The sequence below is a fragment of the Convolutriloba macropyga genome, chromosome 11 (assembly GCF_964194025.1).
Source record: "Convolutriloba macropyga chromosome 11, txConMacr16.3, whole genome shotgun sequence".
Lineage (NCBI taxonomy): Eukaryota > Metazoa > Xenacoelomorpha > Acoela > Convolutidae > Convolutriloba > Convolutriloba macropyga.
Genome location: NC_134478.1, coordinates 22,251,435 through 22,275,580, shown reverse-complemented (window position 1 = coordinate 22,275,580; position 24,146 = coordinate 22,251,435). Strand labels below are relative to the sequence as shown.

The window sequence follows — 24,146 nt, the reverse complement described above, 5'->3', positions numbered from 1 at the left end:
ACTAGTTGAATTTTTGTGTTTTTTTTATCTGTTCCTCAATTGGTAGACAATTATGCTAAAATTGTGGATGAGCGAGGTCAAAAAGCAGTTCAAAAGAATTTGCACTCCATTATTCCGTCTTTCGATGTTTTTAAAAATCTCAACGTCTTTTTTTCTGGAAACAAATTTTATAACCATATTTAAAAGAAGTTTAATCTTTAATCATTATTGATGAATATTTGTGTAGGACTTTCTGTCCTACATAAAAACAACTAAAAGTTTTGAAATGCTCCCTAGAAAACTGTATTTGCGTCCTTTGACGCTTCTTTCCGAAAGCTAATGGTTCTATAGACTCAAAATTAATTTAGGGAGAATTTAAGTTTATTATATTTGATGCTGAATAAGTGAAACCCCCGCTATTTTGAAAAGCAAATTCTGATCTGCTTATTTTTTCCACGTTTTTAGTTTTAAAAAAATTATGATGCGATAAGGGTGCGTTGTAGGAGTTTTCAGCACAATCTGAGCATTGTTATGATGACTTGAAACCACAGGTTTCAAATAGTATATTCAACATTTCATTCTCAATTGTATAACCCCGATTGCTTTTTCCTTTAAAAAATACGTCATTCGTCATGAAATCAGTCAGATTGTCCGCATTGCTTTTTCTTTGTTGTTTTTCTTTGCTTGATTTGTTTTTTTAAGAATTGTATTGCTATGGATATGAATTTTTTAAACAGATGAATCCAATCATCTCATTTTGACGCTTGCTTATGAAACTGCTTAAATTATTGTGCTATATGCTGTACAATTTCATCAATTTACCAAAGCACCGTTTAGATGACGTTGCAAGAAAAAAAGTAGAGAATAACTGTAACCTCTACAGCCACATTTACCAATGTTTCTGAATAAAACGTTCATGCTGAGACAATCAGAGAATACGAAAAACAGATAACTTTGAATCGGAAGTCATCAGTTTGACTTTTTAGTTTTTGTGAAAAAAAAATTCATGTCTTGAAGAGTTATTGAATAAGAGTGATGACGCTCATTCAAGTTTTCAATAAAACAAGAACTAATAATCATAATCAAGAAGTAGAAATAATTAAGAAGTCAAATTTGTTTATTTTTACTTTTATTTTTAATATTCTGTTTAGCAAATATGGCCACATTGAGTAGATTGTCGACTTTTTGTCTAAAAAAGAAACAATTAGTGTCAGACGTATAAATTTTTTTGAACTGGCACACATTTAAGCGAAGCTGAAGAAAAAACAAATGCCTGAAAAGAGGCTCAGACTGCATGCAAAACGACTTATAGGGTCAACAAACGTATAATATTCTACTTTAAGACCCTTCTGAGAGACCATCAAGGATCTATGAATAATTAGTTACCCGAAAAGCTTCGGGTAATATTGGGAGAATATGGTTAAGATTTGGTCTCAGTTGGCTCATCTAGTTTTGTATTAAATCAAACTAAGCTAAGAATTTGTCGCTTAACTCAACTAAACTAAACATTTCCCGAGCAGATAAGTTTATGTTCCAAATGCTAACTTTATAACCTGCTTGTTTATAACTTCAAAAATAAAAGATTACTAAGGGAAGGTCTATGCTCAATCGAAACTAGTTTTCTGCATCTCACGGCGATTGCTGCACACCGGAAGCTTGACCAGATGAAACTTGTTGGTTTTGATTGCCTTGACTGCCACATAAAAAATTGCCTCCAGAAATGTAGCAACACTTTGTTTTATTTCCACCATTCACAGCCATGTCGCCATTCAAGCCATCGGTTACGTTGTCATTTTCTCTCTGTATATTAGTAGAGCAAAAACAAGCCCCTGCCGTCTGTTCGTTTTGCTGATGATTAGAAGTCCTATTAGACGCTGTCTGCTTACATCTACAGACGCCATCATTTGCAGACGGATAACAAGTCGATGATAAAGAAAAGCAAATTTTTCCGGAAAAAGCTTCAGCAATTTATGGCATAATGCAACGTATAATATGCTATTTTTGGGGTTACAATCGTCGGGAGAAATTGATAAAATAATCCAGGCTTCAAAACATTTGATGGAAAATACATGGTACAAATTTGTACGTATTTTTAACTGTTAGCTGCATTTGAGTGAATTGAGAAGTTTTGACACAGAAAGCTGGTCCTAATTTGTTTTCTACAAGGAAAGCAACGGCAGTTACACAGAAAAACCATAAATAAAATTTCTTGCCAAGAAATTGATTTAAACTCATATTAAGGTAACTTCATGTTAAATTTTCTTTGAATTGTAGCTGGATTTCAGCTTGACCCAATACTTCAATGTGGAGTTTTGTTTAACCCATAGTATTGTCAAGCTTGCATTTTGCTCTACCAAACAATGGAATTCAAAAAAGGGGTTTGGCTATTTTGTTGATTTGCTTCACTCTACCCCCTCTGTGTTGTTAGATGAACATAAACACCTCCCATCGCCAGAAGAGGAACCGTGAATGTTGCTGGAACAATAACACCTCCCTTCACTATCACTTGTGGGCTGATTCCCTGAGCAGAGACATTTTCCCGCGTTGTTTCCTGTAGCAATACGCTCTGACTGTTTGCAATAACAGGTTGAAGCATATTGCTGCCCTTTCGGTGGTTCAGGTGTGTTGCTGCTGTTGTTGTTATTGGGCTTGCAATTACAGCAACTCTTATTGGGTTCAGCAGCCGGAGCTGCGGTCTGATTAGAAGGTAGACAGATGACAATGGGCATTGGTTGTTGTTGTTGCTGTTGTTGTTGTTGATAATGCTGCAGTTGTTGAGATTGCTGTTGGTGTTGTTGGAGTTGACAATAGCAGTTGTTGCTTCCACTTGAAATGGAATTCATTCCTGCTGAAAAATTCAATTTGATGCAGGCGATCCTGGATGATATAAATTAGATGGCTAATCATAGAGAAACTTATCATAGAGAAGCCGGACAAAAAAGAACCTTAAAATTTTCCAGCTTAACTGTCGAAGCATTAATAGGCGGTTATTATTTTCAATTGTTGGAGAACTACCAAAATACATTACTTTTTGTTTCACAAAAACCTGGCTCACAAGCAATGATCATGATTACTTTTATTTTCTTAAGAAAGACCAGTAAGCGTGTTTCAGATGTGAATGAGGGCGTTTCAAGAAAGGGTAGTGCTGTAATGTTGCTTATAACAAAATCTGCTCTCCAAAACTGAGTCCGCATCTAAGCAAATTCCCAAAAAAATTTGAAAGCCACAGGAAAACTCGAAACACATCAATGTTACTAAATGTCACTTACTCCCACAGCAAAAACAAAACCAATATCTTTCTTGAACAATTGGCTAGCAACTTTGATAATGCAATAGTCAAAGGTCATAAAATAAAACTCATGGGTGGCTATAACATAAATTTACTGGGAAAAAAATAGAAGAAGTCAGACTCAATACTATTACCATACCACCTACAAAAACATAACAAAACTGAAACACCTCGTATGTGTATGACGAACAACATTGCAACGGTAATCGATTACTTTATTTCCCAAGAGAAATCTATAAGGTTATTTTGCCCAAAATATTTTATTGAGGAAGAAATAAACCCGGTAAAACTCGTACAGAAAATATTTTAGGACCAACCTTATTGCATCCAAGAAAAATTTAATGAAGATCTGAACAAACCAAACTGATCAGTCACATACCAACAAAAAATGCTATTTTTTTCTTGAAGTTCTCCTGAGACACGCGTCACCGTACAAAATGTGTATAATAGAAAAGAAAAATCATGCCTTGCTCGTTCGCAAACTTTCCTGTGCGAGAAAAATCAAGAATTACAAAAAGAATGTGTCTCTAGTTTCAAATAGAATTAATGATATAACTTTCTCTGAACTCAAACATAAATTGTCGTGCTCATCTAATAATGATTTCAAAAGCTTCTATCATTCTTTTGTCCTGTCATCAATAAACAGCAGAAAACGTTGAGACCTCATTTATGATAAAAGAAACTCAGCAGGAACAAACACCTTAATCTATTTTTAGAAAAAAATGTTTTCTATGGTTTTATCACGGAGCCAAATTATCACAATTACAGGTTTTTGAAGTTAGAAAAAATCATATTATCAAACGGATCCCATTAATGTGTTGATGGCGCAACGGGAACATCGAAAACATTTTCGTTCAGACAAAAAAACAGAGCTTGAACGCTTACAATGCTCTGAAAAACTGTGTAAACACGAACCACAGGACACCCAAACGCTGCCGCCCTGGACTTTAAGAGCTGCAGTTTCTGTAGTCAAAATACAGTTATCTTTCACCACAAATGGGTTCATATCTCTACTTTTCTTGAGATCTTTAACACTCTCTGATGCAACACCATTTTTTTTCAAAAAAAGCAACCCCGAAGAACCAGATAACTACCGTCCTACATCAATTTTACCTTGCTTTTCAAATTTTTGTTGAAATTCTAATCATTGATCAATAGAGTGAACACTTAAACGAAAACACTCTGCCAGGCCACTCCCAGTACGAATTTAGGCAACAACTTTCTGCTACAGAAAGAGTTAAGAAAACACAAAACAGACCGAAATAAAATGCTAACAGCTGCTTTCTTAGACATTTCGAAAACATTTGACTCAGTTGACCAATTTAGCCTGTTGCAAAAGTTGAGAAGATTATTTTTGACTGTACAACAAAAAACTATTTCCAAGCGTTATCACGTAGAGAAAAAAATTGAGTTTTAAATGATAACGGTACTGCAGATGAGATAATTCTAGAATGTGGTGTGCTTCAAGCGACAATGCTTGTTTTTTTACAATATCTAATCAATAAATAAAAGATCTCAAATTGATTAGAACTGCAGGATGAAAAGTATTCAGAGCGCTCAATACTACTAGCCTTATCTCTGATACAACATAAAGAAAATCAATTTAATTAAAAATTGTACAATTGTTTTATAAAAAAATTGTGTGGTCCGATCAAAAAAGTGTAATTAGTACAATAAACATTTCCGTAGTCTAAATCCCAACTGCATTCATCAAAAATTTGTTCAATTCAGAGGCAATAGAAAAATCAACGTATCCGAATCAATCAAATTGAGCAACGAATTTGTTTGAGATTCGAAATGAACCAAGTACCGAGGCGTACATATTGACATAAATCTCAGTTTGCAAGACAAATAGAATCATGTTTTGAAACAAAAATGGCGCCAGGAATCAAAACTTTCGATACACTTTGTAATCCGATATCAATTCTTCTAATAAAAAACAGTTCTGAACGCATTTGTTTTGAGCCACTTATCCATTATTCCTTACTCTTAAATCGATAAGTTGACAGAAAATTGCTTAAATCGCTCTGAAAGCGACTAAAATGGGTCAGTGAGGCATGCTACTCTAAAAATAGGATGGTCTAAAGTAGAAATCTCAATATAAATTTGTTCTCTTGATATATATATATATATATATATATATATATATATATGTATATATATATATATATATATATATATCAGACTCAGTTAGAACGTTAACAGCATCAAAGGATTGCAATCCACTTCCTGAAAAATTGAAGAATCTGGAAACGAAAAAAATATTCCCGAACGCAATGCAAAATGTTTATGTTTTACTTGTATCTCATACATTATACAACTTATGGGTCTGTTAGCTGGAAATCTATCATATTCAAAAAAAAATCGTCATGATTTAGGGATAACTCATTATTATTTGGAGGAGCTAAGAATTAAATACGTTAATTTCACTTAACTAACTAACTACACTCCAGGCCGTTTTGCAACAATTATGGGACTGCTACGGTTAAGGAAGTGTTTTTTATGGCCGTGGACAGATTTAACACATTTTGTTTCCTCAAATCCAGGCTATTGTTTGATCTATACAGCTGAGCATCCATCGCTCAAATTGTATAGAAGGGAAAATTCTTGAAGCGTACTATGGACTGGAACTTGTCTGATCAGTTGTCACTTCTGTCTGGCATTGTCCGACCAGACACGGATTCGAGTGCACACTAGTCTGACCAGAGGTCGTTACCGTATGGGATACTCTGATATGCGAGGTATACCTGGATTATTTTTTTTGATATCTCGAATATTTCATTCACTGGTACGCGCAATTTACATGGTGCAGCAAGTGACATCATTTAGTCCCGTAAAGGTCAGCCCTATTTTGTGAGAGAAATAAATTGAACCACCTGCAATGTGGAGAAAAATAAATGGACATAGAAAGCCAAATAGAAAAATTAAGCACTTTTTTATCATAATTTATCATAAGAAGTGTATCAAACTAAGCTGACACCATTGTACGGCAAAACATAAAATACGCGAAGAGTCAAAAGACTTCTAAGAGAAACCTCACGAAGAATATTTTTCCTCATCGTGAGCATACCATACAAACTTCGCGATCTATTTTTTATACAAAACGCGGATAGAGGATCCTCGCTTAATAAGTGTGGAATACGGGTGGACAACTCGGCCCGGGCAAAAGGAAATTGCAAAGAATATTAAGCGTTGTTCAAGTTCAATTCAAAAAAGAGGTGTTAAGAAATAAGCAAAGTTGGTGATCACCATAGAGTTAGATATACATGTCTATACCACCTCAACCTGAGTTGCTATCCAATGACGGGATCTTGAAACTAAACCCCCCGGTTGACATAAATAACATCAATGATTGAACGAGCCTCATATATCTTTGAGAAACGTGGATCAATGCGTCCTTCCATGTACGCAATCCTCATTTTGTTCTCAGTTCTTTTTGATTGGATGCCGTCTTTGTGATAGAATATAATTTAAAAAGTAGTCAGATCTTATTCCAATTTGAGATTTAATTTTGAAGGTTATTAATGCGTCAAAAATTCCAATGGATAAGATCTCAAGTTTTTCTACTTGCCAGCACATTTTTTTTTGTTCTGGCAAGCCTGAAAATTTCTACTCACTCAAAAGATGGGTCAATAATTTTCTTTCATAAAGTCCATTTTCTCTCATGATGTCATCATAGGTTTCTCTTCATAACTTCAAGAGCTATTAATACACTGAGCTATTAGTACACTGAGTCAAGATCTATTAACTATTAGTACACTGCTTTATATCCCCTCTGAACGGGGAAAATGATATTTGGAGATAAAATGCAGATATTCAATTTTTTAAAACTACTCAACTGAAGCTAAATTATTGCTAATACCACTAATGAGAGAAGCCGATAATTTGCAAATAAATTTTTGTAGAGTGAAAACGCTGAGAGGAGAAAAAAAAGAAAGAGCCAACTATGAAAGTTTTTGTAAATAGAGGATAGGAATCTAGGATAGGAATCTAGAAACCTATCTAGAAATATGGATAGGAAGCTAATGAGACATGTCGTGCCCCAACGATACCACACAAACTAAAAAATCTATCGTTGTCGGCAACACGGGTCAAAGAATTCAATAAGTTGAATTTTAAATTAAGTTTGGAACTGAGAAAATACAGAAATTAGCTTATATTAATGCAGAAATTGAGATTAGCTAAAGTTTTGTTACTCGATTAAGAATTGATCTTATCTCCGAATCCAAGACATGGTTTTCTGTTTTCGTTACTTTTCAAGTTCATCAGTTTGAGGTCAGTGGATGTTAGAATCAAATTTGTATAGACGGCAGAACTTAACTTCGGACATCTGATTGATAGGTATATACATGGCCTTGATACAATGGAGTTCATAAGTCGAAAGTCAGTGGATGTAAAAGTTGAAGATCAGTGGATGTTAAAATCCTATGTGTGGGAAAATTTAACCTCTGACATCTGATTGATTGTTCATAGAGATAGTAATAGCACCGCGACAAAATTAGAATCCAATTTAGTTTTGTTCTCGTTACCTACCGACATAGCAATAAAGTTTGTCGGGTATGTTCTTCTTTTGTTTTCTGAAACTTTAACGAAGAATAACTTTTTAAGGTTCATGATGTTCTTTCGAAATCATCACAACTTTGCATATAACATATTACTTGTTTAAAATGCTATAAAAATAGCAGAAACCAGTGTCAATGATATTATTATTTTTTGAAAATCTTTAAAAAAAGATCAACTAAAAAGACATTCCCGTAGACATTGTTTTACTGTCCGTTTTATTAGAGAGTGCTTAACAGAAGAAATATCTGTTATAAACAGCGCTATGTTAACGGGCGGGTAAAATTAGTCCATAAACGTTTTGTTAACGGCACAAATAATCCATAAACTTGGCCAATCGACGAGATGGATGAAGGCTTTTTGCAGTTTAGATTGAATGATTTAAACAAGGAGGCTCACTAATGTGCGTTCGCACATGATGTTCCGACCCGCGCTAATCTACATTTTGACTTAACTGTCTTTTGACTTAATTTTTTGGCAAAGAGATAAACAAAAATAAATGTTTGAGTTTAAAAAAAAGTTACGCAGCCAAACTAATCATTGAACGAAGTAATGCCATGCCTCATTACAAGGAACTCTGCCATTAAAAAGACTACGAGAAAAAAACAACAACAACAAAAAAGCAAAAACGAAAATTGCATGGCATAAACTCAAAATCTAAAATAAAAAGCACCTAGTATCAACGTCAAATTACAATCAGAAAAAACCCTAACTACACAAAAACTGAAGATAGTAATTTTCCTCAATAAGTCTAGGTAACAAGTCCACAAACAGAAGAAATAAAGAGGCGATATTCAAAAATCAATTAACATTTATCAAATCAAATAATTTCAAAAGTCTTAAAAATCATTACCTTTTAACGAAATAATTCTTGATAAATTTACTAAAAAGTCATAATGAAACCAGTAGGATCTGACTTCGGTTAGACTAAGCCATCGGAATGGACTAAAGAAGCAGAAAAACTCAAAAAAATACGAAGAGCAGTTAACAAACATTTGGAAAACACAAATTATTGGTGCCATTAAAATAATTAGCTAATGTCTGTGAAAATTATGTATTCTAATCCAATTTCTAATTACACCAATTCAGTCAAAATTATTCTGAATGAATAAATAAGTTCAATTGGGCCATATTTGAATATCATTTGGATCTGTTATTACGAGATTGTGCTAATGGAAGAGAAGAAGAAACACAAAAACACCACTCACATAAATTTTTATGAAAACGCATAGTGTTCAACAAATAAAACATCAATTACGTCATAAGATCGGTCACCATGTTAATTTTTAAAAAACAAGTAATTGTATGGCACTTCTCAATGATGAATAAAGGACGAAGAGTAATAAGTTGACGAAAAGAACCACAAAAATTGAAAAAATGAAAAATCCTGAAAAATCTTAAATATGTATAATATTATACACTTCAAAAAAATTCTTTATAAAGTAACTGCTTCGGGTAAAATAATTCATTCGATCCTTAAATACAAGCTTCTGAGACTGGTCAACACTTTACGACTACCTAAAGAATAAAGAGCACAGGCCAAAAGAGCAAATTCAAAGAAAAAGAGCAAAAAAATTTTCGAAGCTATTAAGAAATAAATTTTTTAGTGATAATTTTTCTACTTTCAATTAATTTTTTAAGAGCAATGGGATTCTCTTTTTAACAATTTGACTCCAATGAATCAACAAACATGAACAAATACATTGAAACAACGAAATTTTTGAGAAAACCCGTAGTATGAACGCCATTAATTTCAATGGCTTTCAACGGCAGCTAAAAAACACGCTATGTTAAACTTCGAGGAGACAAAAATGATGTTTGTCATTCATACGTCATCAAAAAGACATTACAATAAAACATTGACTATGAAAACCAACAAAAACAGGCAAAATAGAAAAATTAATTAGAATAATGCGAGAAGAAAGTGAGAAGAATGCGAGAAGAAAGCTTTTCTCTGAAAAAAAACATGATCCACTCAACGTCTTCTCTAAGCCAACGCAACAATCAATAATAGGATAGTGTGGTAAAATTCCAAAAGGAACCAAAATTATGAGAAAAAATTTCCAAAAATAAAAAAAACAAGGAAAACTTGTGCATCGAAGTCATAACCCCAATAATTAGCAGATAAAACCGCTAAATAGATTAATTTGTGTTCATGTTAAAAGTAAGGGGTTTCGGTCATTACTGAGACTGACTTACAATTCACGAAAATAAGATTAGGATCGGTTAGTGTTAAAAAAAATTCCCGAATAATCATTTATAAAGTCTTAACAGCTATTAAATTCAAGAGCTTTAAAAAACTCAATAAATACGCTCAGTTATGCTTCGATTTGGGAAAAAAATATTTGTCGTGCGTAGGTGATCAATAAGAAATCACAATACGTCTTATAGCTATGGAAGCAAGAACGAATAGGGCAAAATCAAAATCTCAATAGAAAAGTGCAAGAAAGTCTCGAAGAAATTTGAACCATAAACTTCCCTCTGAAAACGTCTACTCTAAGCGTATGGGAGATATCAGTATCAAGGTAATGTGAAAACATTTCAAGAGGAAACAATAATAAGAAAATATTCTTTTTTAAATTTTGAAGTCTTGTGGCATTGAAGTCATATAACAAATAGTTAGAAGATAGAACCGCTAACCAGATTATTTTTGGCCTCAGTAGAAAGTAAGGGGGTTCTGTCACTACTGAGACTTACTTACAGCTCATGATCACGAAAATGAGTTTAGGTTCGGTTAATGTTACAAAAAATTAATGTTAACGAAATATCTTTTTTAAAGTCTTAACAGCCATTAAATTCAATAGCTTTGAACGGAAGTCAATAAATACACTCAGTTGTGCCTCGTTTAAACTCCAAGGATAATTGTCGTGCATAGTTAATCAATATGACATTACAATAATTCTTATGACTATGGAAACAACAACAAATACAGGCAAAAATTCAATAAAAGAGCGAGAAGAAAGTGTCGGAGCCATTTAAACCATAAGCTTTTCTCTGAGAACTTTAACCTTGATCCATTGAATGTTTTCTGTAAGCCAATGGGATAAATCAGTATCAGGATAATATGATAAGATTTCAAGAGCTACCAATTATAAGAACAAATCCAAATTTTTTTTTTTAATTTTGAAATCTTGTGGCATTGAAGTCATATAAAATAGTTAGAGAATAGAACCACTAACGAGAATAATTTTGGTTGCAGTAGAAATGAAGGGGGTGGGTCCTGTCATTACTCTGACTGACTTACTGTTCACGAAAAGAAGCTTAGGATCGGTTAATATTAAAAACAATTCTCGAAAAATCACTTTTAAAGTCTTGACAGCCGTTAGCTGCCCACTCAAAGCTCTAGATATGTTCAATTGTTGCTCATTACAAAACTTATTGCACTTATAGTCAACGATTTTCTGCCATAGGACTCCAATAAATTAGGAAAACCTCAAAAAGAAATCAAAATTTCATTTAAAATTACGAAAACTATGAGTCGAAGCCAAAAAAAAAACACGAGCTACTCCTTGAAAACGAATTTTTTGTTCATTGGGCTTCATTAGACTGTAAATGAGGTTTCTCATTAACGGAAACTCGCTACGAGAATTGACTAGTCTAGAGGTGACTTAAGAAAACAAAAAAGATATGAAAAAGTTCTTAAAAAAAGAGCTCGCAAATATAATTTGATTTTTTTTATAGTTAACTTCCCTATGAGACCATAACTAGACTTTTTATCGCCTATCGTCCATTAGGGACTCGAAAACGATTAATTTTGTGGCACGAAATCAATTTTTGCATTAATATTTTTTATTAAAAGAATATCTTAATTTGAAGAAAAATTTCACTAATTGTGAGCAAAATCATGCTAATTATCCCGTTTTCAATCCTCGATAACTCCTCGAAAAAAACGAATTTCAAAAAAATCTCTTTGGTTTCGAATTCTACGCTGGACGAGCTTTTTAATGATAACACTCACATTTCCCTACGATGAATATATCGATCGGCCAAAATTGACTGAACAAAAAAAACCCTTTTGAGTATATAGTTCCTCCCCCCCACAAGTGGGGTCGGAACAATAATTACCTGAAATGGTACCTCTATCTGTAGGGGATCCACAGCAGTTGCATATTTTGACAGTGATCGTTCCTAAATCGCTAGTTGTTTGAGCAGATTGTTTGCACAAGCATCTGCCTCCTTCCGAACCGCTCTTGTTGCCTCTTGGAGTCTGCGTTCCCCTGTACAGTCACAAAAGATCTAGTCTGTTCGATGACAATATGTGCTTGATTTGAGAGCGGAAGCAATAGTTCTGTATAATTTTTACTCAGAATCATATTATCTTGCGCCTCATTTTTGACAAAAAACTCATATTCTTGGTTTGCGTTAAAAGCAGTAAATCTTTTCGCGAACAAAAATTGGGGCTTCAATTTATACTGAAAGGTCATTAAAAGGGCGCAACTTTCAATGTTTGGCAAGGTTCTGAAATTGTTTCAATAGGTACGACCGCAACTTTTAACCTATCAGTTGTGTCTGTGTCTTCTTTCTCTAGGCAGTCACAAGCTGAATAAAATGTCTCTCTGACTTTCAGCCTGAGTAAATCAGCTGCTCTCTCTTGAGATTCCTTTTCCTGTCTTTCGCGCTCGTTGTGCAGTCTCGCCATACTCTCCAACAATTGCCAATTCTGAAATATATCTTTTTGTAAATTGCTTTAACAGCAGAAATTATTCAGCTCTGGGCAGATAAAACATATTTATATTTGTCTTCCGTTGTTTTCCGTACAAGGTTTTCAGCTTTAGTTATAGGAGCTATAGACCAGGCTTCAGGGGAACGTTCAGGAGTGCTTCCGCACCCTTGTTTTCACACTTCATTCCGACCCACTTCAGCGGGGAGGATCTATATATTCAAATGGGTTTTTTGTTCAATCAATTTTGGCCGATCGATAGAGGGTTGTGCCTGGATTATCATTACAAAGCCCGTCCAGATTAGAATCTACCATTGAAAAGATTTTTTATATTTTGTTTTTCCACGGAGTTTGTTATACTTAATCGTATTGAATACTTTAGGATTCGCGTTGCGAATACTGGTGTCGAGATTACGATAGGAATTGCTAGGCGAATACACAATAACTTGTGTATTACGAATTCTGATTCTTGGAGACGCGGCGCGAATCCGTTGTTAAATCTAGATTAAGATTATGAAGAGCGTTTACAGAGTAACTTGAATTCAGATAACTAAATGAAATTATGATTACTTATGATAAACTAGTATGAACAAAATATGAAATAATTTAGTAGACTTACGGGAATATTAATATAGGTGAATAAATAGAAGTCATAACTTTTAGTTATAAAACGCATGATATAATTATAGATATAGAGGATAAATAATTTAGTACACATAGGAGTTTCGATATATAATAGGTATCCATACGTATCACATTTCCCTCGTGACAAAAAAAAATTTTTATGTATTTACAATTTTTTAGATTAACACAAAACATGTAACCGAGTTGGGTGAACAAAACTAAACTCAAAGTTGTAGAAGTACTACGAATGTGAAATTTAAGAATAATTGACAATGAAAATTTTTGCATATGCGAGGCTTATACCTCTAAGAACATTCAATTGCACATAAGCTGTGTGAGTTAATGCATATAAATTATCATCACTTGACGAATAATTGTAGCACATAGCATTCTCAATGTTTTAATAATTTTGGAATTGCAAAGCGAATACGCTTCAAAATTCTGATCACGGAAACTGAATACATGAACTGAAATAAATTTAGCGCACATACAATAATGAATGGATTCGCAGGGCAAATACTTGAATAAATGTAAAACTGACAATAGGAAAGCAAATGTTGTAAAATAAAGCAAAGTTAACATTAATTTTAGATTAAAATGGAAACAAGTTTAAATAAGTGAATTGAGTTTTTGACAGTTTTGTTGAGTTTTTTAACTTAAATCTCATTTTCTGCATCCCAAACAGATAGTTCTCTCTCTTGTTCGTATTCATGGCATCGAACTCTAGAATCTGGTGGCGAAACTTGGCCGATTTGAATTTCCGGTCTTGGGGGAGATGGGATTCTTGAATTTTCCGCATTTTGAATCATGGCTACTACTGTATTTGCGGTTGCTGCCTCTTGCTTCTCTTTCTTCGATTTACGTTTTTTCTGTTTACCGGAACTGGTAGAAGTCAAGGAACTTGTAGGCGAAATGTCCGCGTCCGTGAAACCGTAGAATTGGGGTCGATTTCGTTTTCGGGTTCCTTGTTGTTTTTGTGGTTCAGGATGTGCGTCTTGAGACTGTTGATTTTGGGAGGAAGACGTTTGCGGAGCGGGTACTATTGATATTGATTGTTGTTCCTGAACTGTTGCGTTATCATTGTCGTTGATTGGGGCTGCATTTCGACGACGTTTGGGCTGTGGTTTTGTGGGTTTGCGTACAGTGAGGGCTCTAGATACGTTTGAATTGACTGAGGAAACAACTGAGGTGGTGTCTCGATGCCGATGTCGAATTTTGATTTCCCCTCGCTTTTGTTTTTTGATGTCGTTGCTGTGCTTGGCAATCTTTATCTCAGTTGTCTGTTCATAAGGCGCAGGACGCCTTTGTGCGTACGTCCAGAGATTCGTAGATCTTTCAGCCTTGGTGCCAAACTTTGCCAGATCACTGTCTCTGACTTTGACTGGCATTCGCCCCGGTTCATTAATTATGGTTGTCGTGGGGGAGGATTTGGTGCCGAATGAACCGGGTTTTAAAACTTCATAAAGCCCAGCAAGTTGTCGCTTCGCCCTCTTTTTGTTTGGTATCTTTCTGGCCAGCTTTACACTCAATGATTTTTCTGTTCTCGGAATGGGGTTCGTAAGTTTGGGATGGATTATGAACCGCGATTCCTTGTCGTCTGAGTCACGGTACCGGAGGCCTGCGTCTTGTTGTTCTTTATTCATAGCCGTCTCAATTTCTAGATCGCTTCTCTCCGGGTTGACCCATCCAGCATCATCGAGGTATTTGGCTACAGGAACTGTATCAGCATCTAAATAGTGATTAATAATTTTTTCATATGTTAAATTTAAACTTGATGGACATGTGCTAATATTACGTAACGGAGTATTCACCAGACGACCAAAATGAGCTTCGAATGGAGTTATCTGTGTTGTTTTCTGTCTTGTTATTCGTAAGTCAAAAACTATCTGTTTAATTGCTTTAGATGTAGAAAATGAATCTTTATTTTCAGTTTTCATACAGGATAACCGCCGTTTAATTATCTGTACCATTCGCTCCACTAATCCAATTGCTCTATGGTCTCCGACTGGCGCATCGAGAATGTTAATGTTATTTTCATTACAATAGTTTGTAACTTGTTTACCTACTAAACAAGTAGCTTGATCTAGGCGGATTGTTCGCGGGATTCCATGAGTATAAGCATAATCGCGGAGAAATTTTACTACATTTGTCCCATTTGCATGTTCAAAAATTCGAGCTGTTGGATACTTTGAATAACTATCTATACATGTCAGAAAGTAAATATCTTTATCTTTATCATTTGTTATCGGGCCCCCAAAGTCAATTTGAATTTCTTCATTTGGTTCTTGACAAGCCTTGTGAGGATACCATTTAGATTTTGATATAATAGGTTTCAAATTCTTACCAATATCGGTACACGGACCGCAGTCTGATGCTTTGGCGAGAATCTCTCTATGCATATATGGCCACCATGCATACTGAGATAATGAAATCTTGCCCCAACTACCAGGGTGGGTCATGTGTATGGATTCCAGTACCGCGTCCTTTATCGAGTTAGGTATGGCGACGCGCTCATCCACACACAAACAACCGGACCTCACATGAAGGTCCTTCCAGAATGAATAAATATAGGGGCTAACTTCCTTACAGCGGTTCTCGTCGTCTTGGAGGACACAATCTCTAATTTCTTTTAATACTGCGTCCTTACTTGTTAGGACGGCTAAGAAGGATTTTGTAAATAGTTGATTTAAGTTACTTTCAAAAATTTCCTCTTTGGATAATTCAATGTCTTGTATTTCGGGTGATGATGAAATTGGGGTGTGGATGTTAGGGCTTGTACTGGTTGTCGCTATAGGGGTTGATTGAGTGCGGAAGGTTACTTTGGGAGCAGTAGTAGGGGTTGGGGGGTTAGATTGAGGCACTTCTTTTGCGGACATTGTTATGTGGTTCACTTTATTTTCTGTTTTTGCGGCTGAATTACAATTAAATTTATTTGACTGGATTCGTGATGCGGATGCAGTAGTGTTTTTAATCAATTGATTTGCAAGGCAATTAAAGTTGGAAATGAATTCAGAATTGTAATTGTTTACTTGTGCTCGAGGAATGAGTGGATTAATTGAGGTATTTGAGTTATTCGTGTTAATGTTAGCAGGTTTGCAACCGTGGACGCGCGTCTTGTTTACTTGTTGGTTATAATTACTGGTTATGTGCCGCTTTTGGAAAGGAATTTTATTCGCGTGACTAAATAAAGATGTAATTGCGTCGCGAATACGGGAAATTGTTGCTACCATGAATTCCTCATCGTATTGATTGACACTTTTAGCGTTTTGATTTGGTTGACGCGAAATATAATCAACTAAACCCATTCTGGTACCAGGAATATGTTCGATATTAAAATCAAATGGTAACAAACGATCAATCCATCGTGTTAATCTACTGTTGTAGGATTTATTAGAACGGTGTGATTTTAGAACTGAAAGAAGTGCTCTATGGTCTGTTAAAACTGTGAAAGTCTTCCCAAATAAATAATATTTAAAATATTCGATGGCCCACACCACCCCAAGTAATTCGAGTTCATTTACACTATAGCGTTCTTCGTTGCTATTAAGAAAACGAGATGCAAAAGCTACTGTTTTCCACCCGTCACAATCTAATTGTTCAGGCGCAGCGCCTAAACCTTGGCGAGATGCATCGCATTTGATTCGCGTTTCGAGTGTTGGATTAAAATGAGTATTTTCCGTAGCATTTGCAATAACAGTTTTGATGTGTTCAAAATGTAATTGATGAGTTTCATTCCAAATAAATTTTTCGTTTTTCTTTAATAATGGCCGAAGGGGATGGCATATTTTGGCAAGATTGGGTATAAATTTGCTTAAATGATGAACACTACCTAGGAAGGATCGTAATTGTTTCAATGTTTTTGGAGCTTTGATTTCCGCAATTGCCGCTGTTTTAGATTCTATAGGTTTAACACCACTTTGTGAGAATGTGAAGCCAAGCCAATTTATTTGATGTTTTGCGAAATGACATTTACTCAAATTAATTCGGAGGTTATCGGATTCGAGTTTTTGGAGACATTTGTACACGTATTTGAGGTGCGATTCCTTGGTACCTTTGCTAACTACAATTATGTCATCCAGAAAACAATATGTGTTAGTTAGTCCAACCAATGTGTAATCCATTGCCTTTTGAAACTCAGCCGGCATATCCGTAAGGCCGTAAAATCCCGTTTTAAAACGATATGTGCCAGTTGCATCGCCGCAAATGATATTAAAATTGCAATGACGTGCGGTATCCGGATGCAGTTTTAATTGACTATAGGCGTATTTTAAATCAATCGTTGAAAAGTAGACATGATCTCCTAAGTTTGAATTATTAATATGTTGTGAGATTGAATCGATAAGACTATCTATATTTGGCATTTGGTACTTGTTTTTTTGGATCGCTTTATTTAATATTTTTGAATCAAGAGCTAACTTTACAGATTTGTCCTTTTTAACCGTGATTACAATGGGGGAAATGTAGTTTTTATCCGAACATTCTTGTAATTTTTCGATGTGTCCTTGTTCAGAAAGTTTCTTCAGCTCAGCAGATACTTTGTCTAGTAAATTTATAGGAACACGACGGCCCTTTTGGTGGGATGGAGTATAGTGTTTGTGGAATTTCGAACGAACTGTATGTACTTTGGACTTACCAATTCTGGAGATGAGATCGGGATAATCAATAGCGATCTGTTTTTTGATTGGGCAATATTCTTGATCTACCTGATTAATTGTTACATTGTTACTTGATTGATGTATTGAGAGTCCAAGAGCTGGAAACAAATCTCTACCCAATAGAGAACGATGTCCGTCTGCCACTACTTGAATTTCTATTGGATTTGCGTACCAATTACTGCTTTGAATTGAAGTTTGAAGAATGCCCACCGTATTAATAGGTTCGTTTGAAAATGTTTTCAATTGTTTAGGATTCGCTTCGCGTATCCACTTCGATTTTGAATCATGTGAAATGATGGAGTTTGCCAAGGATTCGTTTATTATTGTGCATACGCTGCCCGAATCCACCAAAACATTTGTTGATGTTTTACCAAAGATGACGGGAAGATTGATTGCATCCACTGAAGTTGAGGAATCTGTTGAGGATACTGCTGCTACACAATTATCTTCATCTGAAGAATAGTTTGATTCCAAATCAGGATCAAAATTAGTCGAAATCTGATTGACATCTTCATTTTGATCGTCCTTCTCTACGTTATTGACCCGCGGTTTAGGTTTTGGGTAGCAATTGGGATCTTTAGGTTTTTGGCAAACTTTTGCGAAGTGGTTCTCAATACCACAGTTATTGCATCTTTTTCCCCGAGCGGGACATTTATTTCGGTGGTCAGAGGTCCAATTGGATCCACAGAAATGACAGGTTGTTGGCTTTTTTCGTGCTGTTGTATTCATATTGGAGAAAAAGGTAACATTTGCGATGCGCATCCGTTGTACTTGATTAACAGTTGAATGTGACTCGGTTTTGCTTGCATTCATTTTTAATTGGTTGAGCGTACCCATCTCGATATTGATCGCTATTGCCAATGCTTTTTCCGGGTCAACTGTTTCCTTAAGGAGCTCCTTTTGAATGTCTTCATTTTGCATGTTTGCAATAAAGACATCCCGGATGATCGTGTCTCCTTTATCTCCAAGGTCACAGTTTTCCGAAAGTTCTTTGAGATGTCCATAGAATTTCTCAATAGGTTCTCCCTTTTGCTGTTTTCGGGTGAGGAATAGGTATCTATCGAAGGTTATATTGTGGATCCGAATGAAGGTTGTATTGAGAATATCCCACAGATCTTTCGTTGAAATTGTTTCAAGATTGATGGTCGAATTCTTTGAGTTGAATACGCGCCGACCTTCCATGCCTAAGCTCAAGTACATCAAAGAGGATGCTTTCCGATCACACAACTTCCGCGGTTTATCACCGCAAAGTATACCAACTGCTGTAACTCGTTGACACTGATTCTTCCACGCTGTTTTTGCTTGTTCATTGCGGGTACGTCGGTCTCGCTCTGATTGTGCCGTCGGGTTGTCAACTGCATCTTCATATGCTGGTTCAGGAGGTAAGAGGACATGGTCTGGGGGGTCCAATAAGAGGAGATCTACTTCAATTCCTTCTCGGGCGAGAATTGCGAGTTTCAATTGTATTCTCCAAAACTCCCAGCGAATTGGAGGTTCTAGTGTTGCCTTTTCCCAAAAGGGTTGAATTCCAAGTGGGGATTTGCCGCTGTCCTTTGTCGCTGACTGCGCCATGTTATACTTAATCGTATTGAATACTTTAGGATTCGCGTTGCGAATACTGGTGTCGAGATTACGATAGGAATTGCTAGGCGAATACACAATAACTTGTGTATTACGAATTCTGATTCTTGGAGACGCGGCGCGAATCCGTTGTTAAATCTAGATTAAGATTATGAAGAGCGTTTACAGAGTAACTTGAATTCAGATAACTAAATGAAATTATGATTACTTATGATAAACTAGTATGAACAAAATATGAAATAATTTCGTAGACTTACGGGAATATTAATATAGGTGAATAAATAGAAGTCATAACTTTTAGTTATAAAACACATGATATAATTATAGATATAGAGGATAAATAATTTAGTACACATAGGAGTTTCGATATATAATAGGTATCCATACGTATCACAGAGTTATCGAGTTTTAAACCTTATTTCTTAAAGTTATAAGAAAAACTGAATGATTTTCGTTTTTTGTTTGCTCTCATTTTCCAAATTTTTGCACATTTTTTATTGCCATTTATGCGGAAAATATGTTAAATTGATAGCTACAGCGACGATGGTTATACCTCTAAAGAAAGAGCTGAGTTTTTGAACTGTCAGATATAATCTGTTGGCCAAAATGATTGCTAAATTTCTCAAAATTAAGCAAGTTTTTAATCAAATAGGCACCAAATAAGCATCTTAAGTCCATTTTATTACACAATTTTCGCTGCCTTTTTTATTTTTTTTTTCGCAGGTTTTCCTTTTGTATCTTAACTAAGAGGATAAAAATTCAAATCGAACCTTACTGATGGCAAGTCCAATTAGCTTCCTAAGGAGTTTCAAGAAAACCTATCTAAATTTTTTAGTCGAAAGCTTATGCTCGTTTTGAGTTTTAAAATTACTTACTTTTAAGATAAACAATAGGGTATTGAGCTTGGCCACTTTGTTTTCTTTTTCAATCAATATGTAGCTTAATGTCAGCAAAGACATGTTACATCTTCTCTGTAAGCTATTAAAAATAATATTTATTGTGGTTTCAGGTTTTAATTAACCATTTTTTAAATCTGATAACACGAACTGCAGGTCTGCACACAAACATTTTTCATTTTTGTAGATTTTCCGTTTTTTTGTGTTTCTTTTTCTTGGGTCGTCACAATAGTGACAGGTCAAGTATAACGTTATGAGAATTTGTTAGGAAAGCACAATTGTACATTTCCTTTTTTCGTTGAATAGATTATGGTTTTAACGGCTTGGACACCGCCTTCCAGCAAAACTGAATGGGATTTTTTTCATTAATTGTCAATTTCTCTGTAATTGTTGACAATTTTCTGGATAACTGCTAAAGAATAAGCTGCTTCCTATTGATAACCAAAGAACTTTTTTCCTGCTTTCAGTTGATAACTAATATTTTTCATATTTTTGAAAACAAATGCTTTGGAAGATTGCCTTTTTAACGTTGCACTTTGCATTTCTTTTTTTTGTCCAATTATTATTTATTATCATTATTCAAGGCCGTATATCATATTGGCGCTGAGGAATAGCAGGATTGAACATATCGGATGTTCTTAGAGCATTGATAGTATTTAACGGCTTATCTTAACTTTGCGATTTTTTTTCTTGTCCACTTGTTACCTGGTCTCATTGCTCAGAGGTCACATATCACTCTATTGGTGATCAAAGAAGGCGCAATTTTTTTAGGTATTTTCCAAGGAATAGATTTTTTTAACGGTTTCTACACTGTTCTCTTGCAAACTTTAATTGAATTCTTGTTTTTTGTCTGTATTTAGCGTTTTTTTTCTGTCGACGTACAACATATCCCCGGCGTAGAGAGTCATGAATGAACATAAACATAAGAATGCCTTTTTATAGTTGCATTTTGCTTTTTTGTCTAATTATTGTTATCAAGTGTCATTTATTAAAGGCCGTATATCATATTGACGCTGAGGAAAGGAATGCTTGAACACATCGGATGTTCTTAGAGCATTGCTTAGTATTTGAACGTTTTCTCTTAACTTTGCTATTTTTTTTCTGTCTACTTGTTACCTGGTCTCATTTTTCAGAGGTCACATATCACTCTATTGGTGATCAAAGAAGGCGCAAACTATTTTTTAGGTATTTTTTCAAGGAATAGATTTTTTTAAATGGTTTCTACACTGTTCTCTCGCAAACTTCAATTGAATTTTTGTTTTTTGTCTGTATTCAGCGTTTTTTTGTCGACGTACAACATATCCACGGCGTTGAGGGTCATGAATGAACATAAACGTATTTAAGGACTTCAGTTAACATCTAATGGTTTTCATTCTTAAAAATGATTTGTTTTCAAAAACTTATCTTTTTAACTTTGCCGTATTTGTTCTTTTTCGTCTAACTGATACCGAGTCTCTTTAAAGAGTTGTCCCATGTTTTTTTGCAAAAATCGAATTATTTGATTAATTTAGGTTTCAATTGACGTTATTTTAACTGGCTTAATAGTTCTTTTGTTTTTCAAAAGATTTGAAAAAAATGTTTGTTGTTCTTAGTTGATTTTGTGGTTCGTCTTGCCTTGAAGTCTTAAAAATTGCATTTGTCATCGCCCCTTTAATAAGACATTATTTAATTTTCTATGTAGTTTGAGTGGGAAGCATTTTTTTATTCAAACACCAATTTTTAAATACTATTTGAGTTTTTGAACTTTTTCTTTCTTTTCCTCATTTGGTAGACATTTAAGCCAAAAATGTGGATGAGTGGTGTCGGAACTTTATGTGGAAACACACATTACCAAGCCTCACTGTTTTGTTCTAGTTTATTGTAAGTGCGTTACATATTATCCTCCACGTGCATTTTTTGATGTGGAATCGTTCAAAAAAAAAACAGAGCATATTTTCGATGCTGTTTTTGTCAAAAGTTTCCCTTTCCTGGTCATAAGTTTTCACCACAAAGAATTGGTATAATGTTATTTTTCTATTGAACATTTCCCCCTGTCTTCAATTGACTATTTGAATCACTCCCCTGTGATTTTGCCTATTTTTATAGGATCATGGCTTAATTAACTAAGATTTAATGTCGCATTTTCTGTTCATGATTGTTAGGAGCGTCATTAAGTCATGTATCTCAATGTAGATGCAGTTTGATAGTAGCTTGAGAAAAATCATGTTTTGGTGTACTGCATTCTATTATTATTATGTTTGTAATGTTGTTTTGTTTCTATTGGGTAAACAGACTTGAGAGCTAACAAGATAGGAAGGACATAGCCATGTAGGGATATAGAATTAGCTTGCTTTGGTATGAGCTCAACTTAAGCAATGATCTCAGCAAAACCGTAGTTTTCAATGTAACTTTCAGTATTTGGTAAGTCTTTTATTGAGATGATTGCTATAACAGATCAAATGCCGTAACAAAATCTAATTAATTCTATTTTGTCTCAAGATAGTTTTGATTTTCAAAATACTCTTTGAGTGCTCATATAAGCTGTTAAAATTTTCCTCAAAAAATATTGTGTTGTGATATGAACAGATCGTTTTGTGATAACCTTAGCTAATTTTTGGAAGACTCGCATAATAGCTGTTCGACTTGTTACTCTCCATCTAGTGTTTGCAAATGAATTTGTTGTGTTGATATGAACCGTTTCGAAGAATTATCAACAATTATCAACAACGATCATCTTAACTGTTTTGCTGCAATGATTTGTTAAAAAAGAGTAGTTTCAACCACCGAAATTAGATTTACGGAGAATTAAATTCTCTTTTAGGTCCGTAGAAAGTCAGTGGGAACTAAAATTAGTGAGACTAACTGATAAGACGACAAACAGAACAATAAACACGGGAAGAACTAAAGAATTCATAATAAAGAACTAAATTTACAAAAACCTTGAAGCATCTTTAGAAAACTTAAAATAAGATTTTTAAACGCTACATTAGAGAATCAACGTGTCATTATTCAGACTAAGCAAGTGAATAGACAGGGGAACATACAAAAATTGCGAGCAAAACTCAGATTTTCTCCATTATTCTATAAAAACAGCGGTTAAGTTAAAAAAAATCTTTTACCTGGGTGTTGGCGCTTCACACAGTTTTAACTACGCTTCGCTTGAACACATATACCATGTTGTAATAGTATTCCGGAAAATATTATGAAAAGAAAAAAAACAAAGAAAACTGAAAATCTTTTAACAAACATGAAATATTTTGGCTTTAAATATCTGCTCAAGCACGCAATTCTCACTCCACTTTACTTGCAAATTGTAGAACTTTGCCTTCAGTATAATAGAATTTTTGATGTTTTTGTAACTCCTGCGTAACTAAAGCCAGAACTCCATTTCTTGCTTTCCGTGACATTAAAAAATGCAGATAAGTATGAAAAGGATATTAATAACGAAAACGTGCCAAAGTCTTTTGGATTGTGAAAACCACACTAAACCAATAATAGATTAACATTGAGTCTCAGCCACGGAGGATAACTTGGATTTTTGTTTTTCACGAGCTAATCAATTTACAAAAATTGAAGAAAACAATTTTTGCCTCGGCCGATCAACATCTGTTTTCTGCAAGCAAAATCTGATTGGAGGAAATCGTATTATTATATGCGCGTGCAAGCTACCGAATATCTTGAATGTCATCAGTAACCTTCTTTCTATCAATATCCAGATACAAAATTCTACTGATTACGTACTGAGATCTCTAAATTGAAGAGCGTGAAGTCCCCGTACTCCTGTTTAGGAAAATCTTTTTTAAACTGGCAAAAAATTTTCCACAATGTAGCGAATTTTTTCAATGAAGTTTTTTTCTATTGTGTAGCAAATGTTTTCAGTGAATTAGCGATGCGAGCACTCTTGACGTAATTTCAATATCTTT

General features: G+C 34.7%; 1 protein-coding gene across 1 annotated transcript in view; it reads right to left on the bottom strand.

The window, feature by feature from the left end:
• Positions 1 to 1,510: 1,510 nt before the first annotated feature.
• Positions 1,511 to 24,146, bottom strand: part of LOC142349523 (uncharacterized) — a 29,927-nt gene continuing 7,291 nt past the window's right edge. Inside the window, exons 6-9 of the mRNA XM_075401141.1 lie at positions 12,325 to 12,488; positions 11,894 to 12,045; positions 2,391 to 2,827; positions 1,511 to 1,867 (exon numbers count right to left, since the gene is read on the bottom strand). Of these exons, the coding sequence (XP_075257256.1) occupies positions 1,862 to 1,867; positions 2,391 to 2,827; positions 11,894 to 12,045; positions 12,325 to 12,488 (759 nt within the window). The 3' untranslated portion in view covers positions 1,511 to 1,861. The remainder of the gene's footprint in view (positions 1,868 to 2,390; positions 2,828 to 11,893; positions 12,046 to 12,324; positions 12,489 to 24,146) is intronic.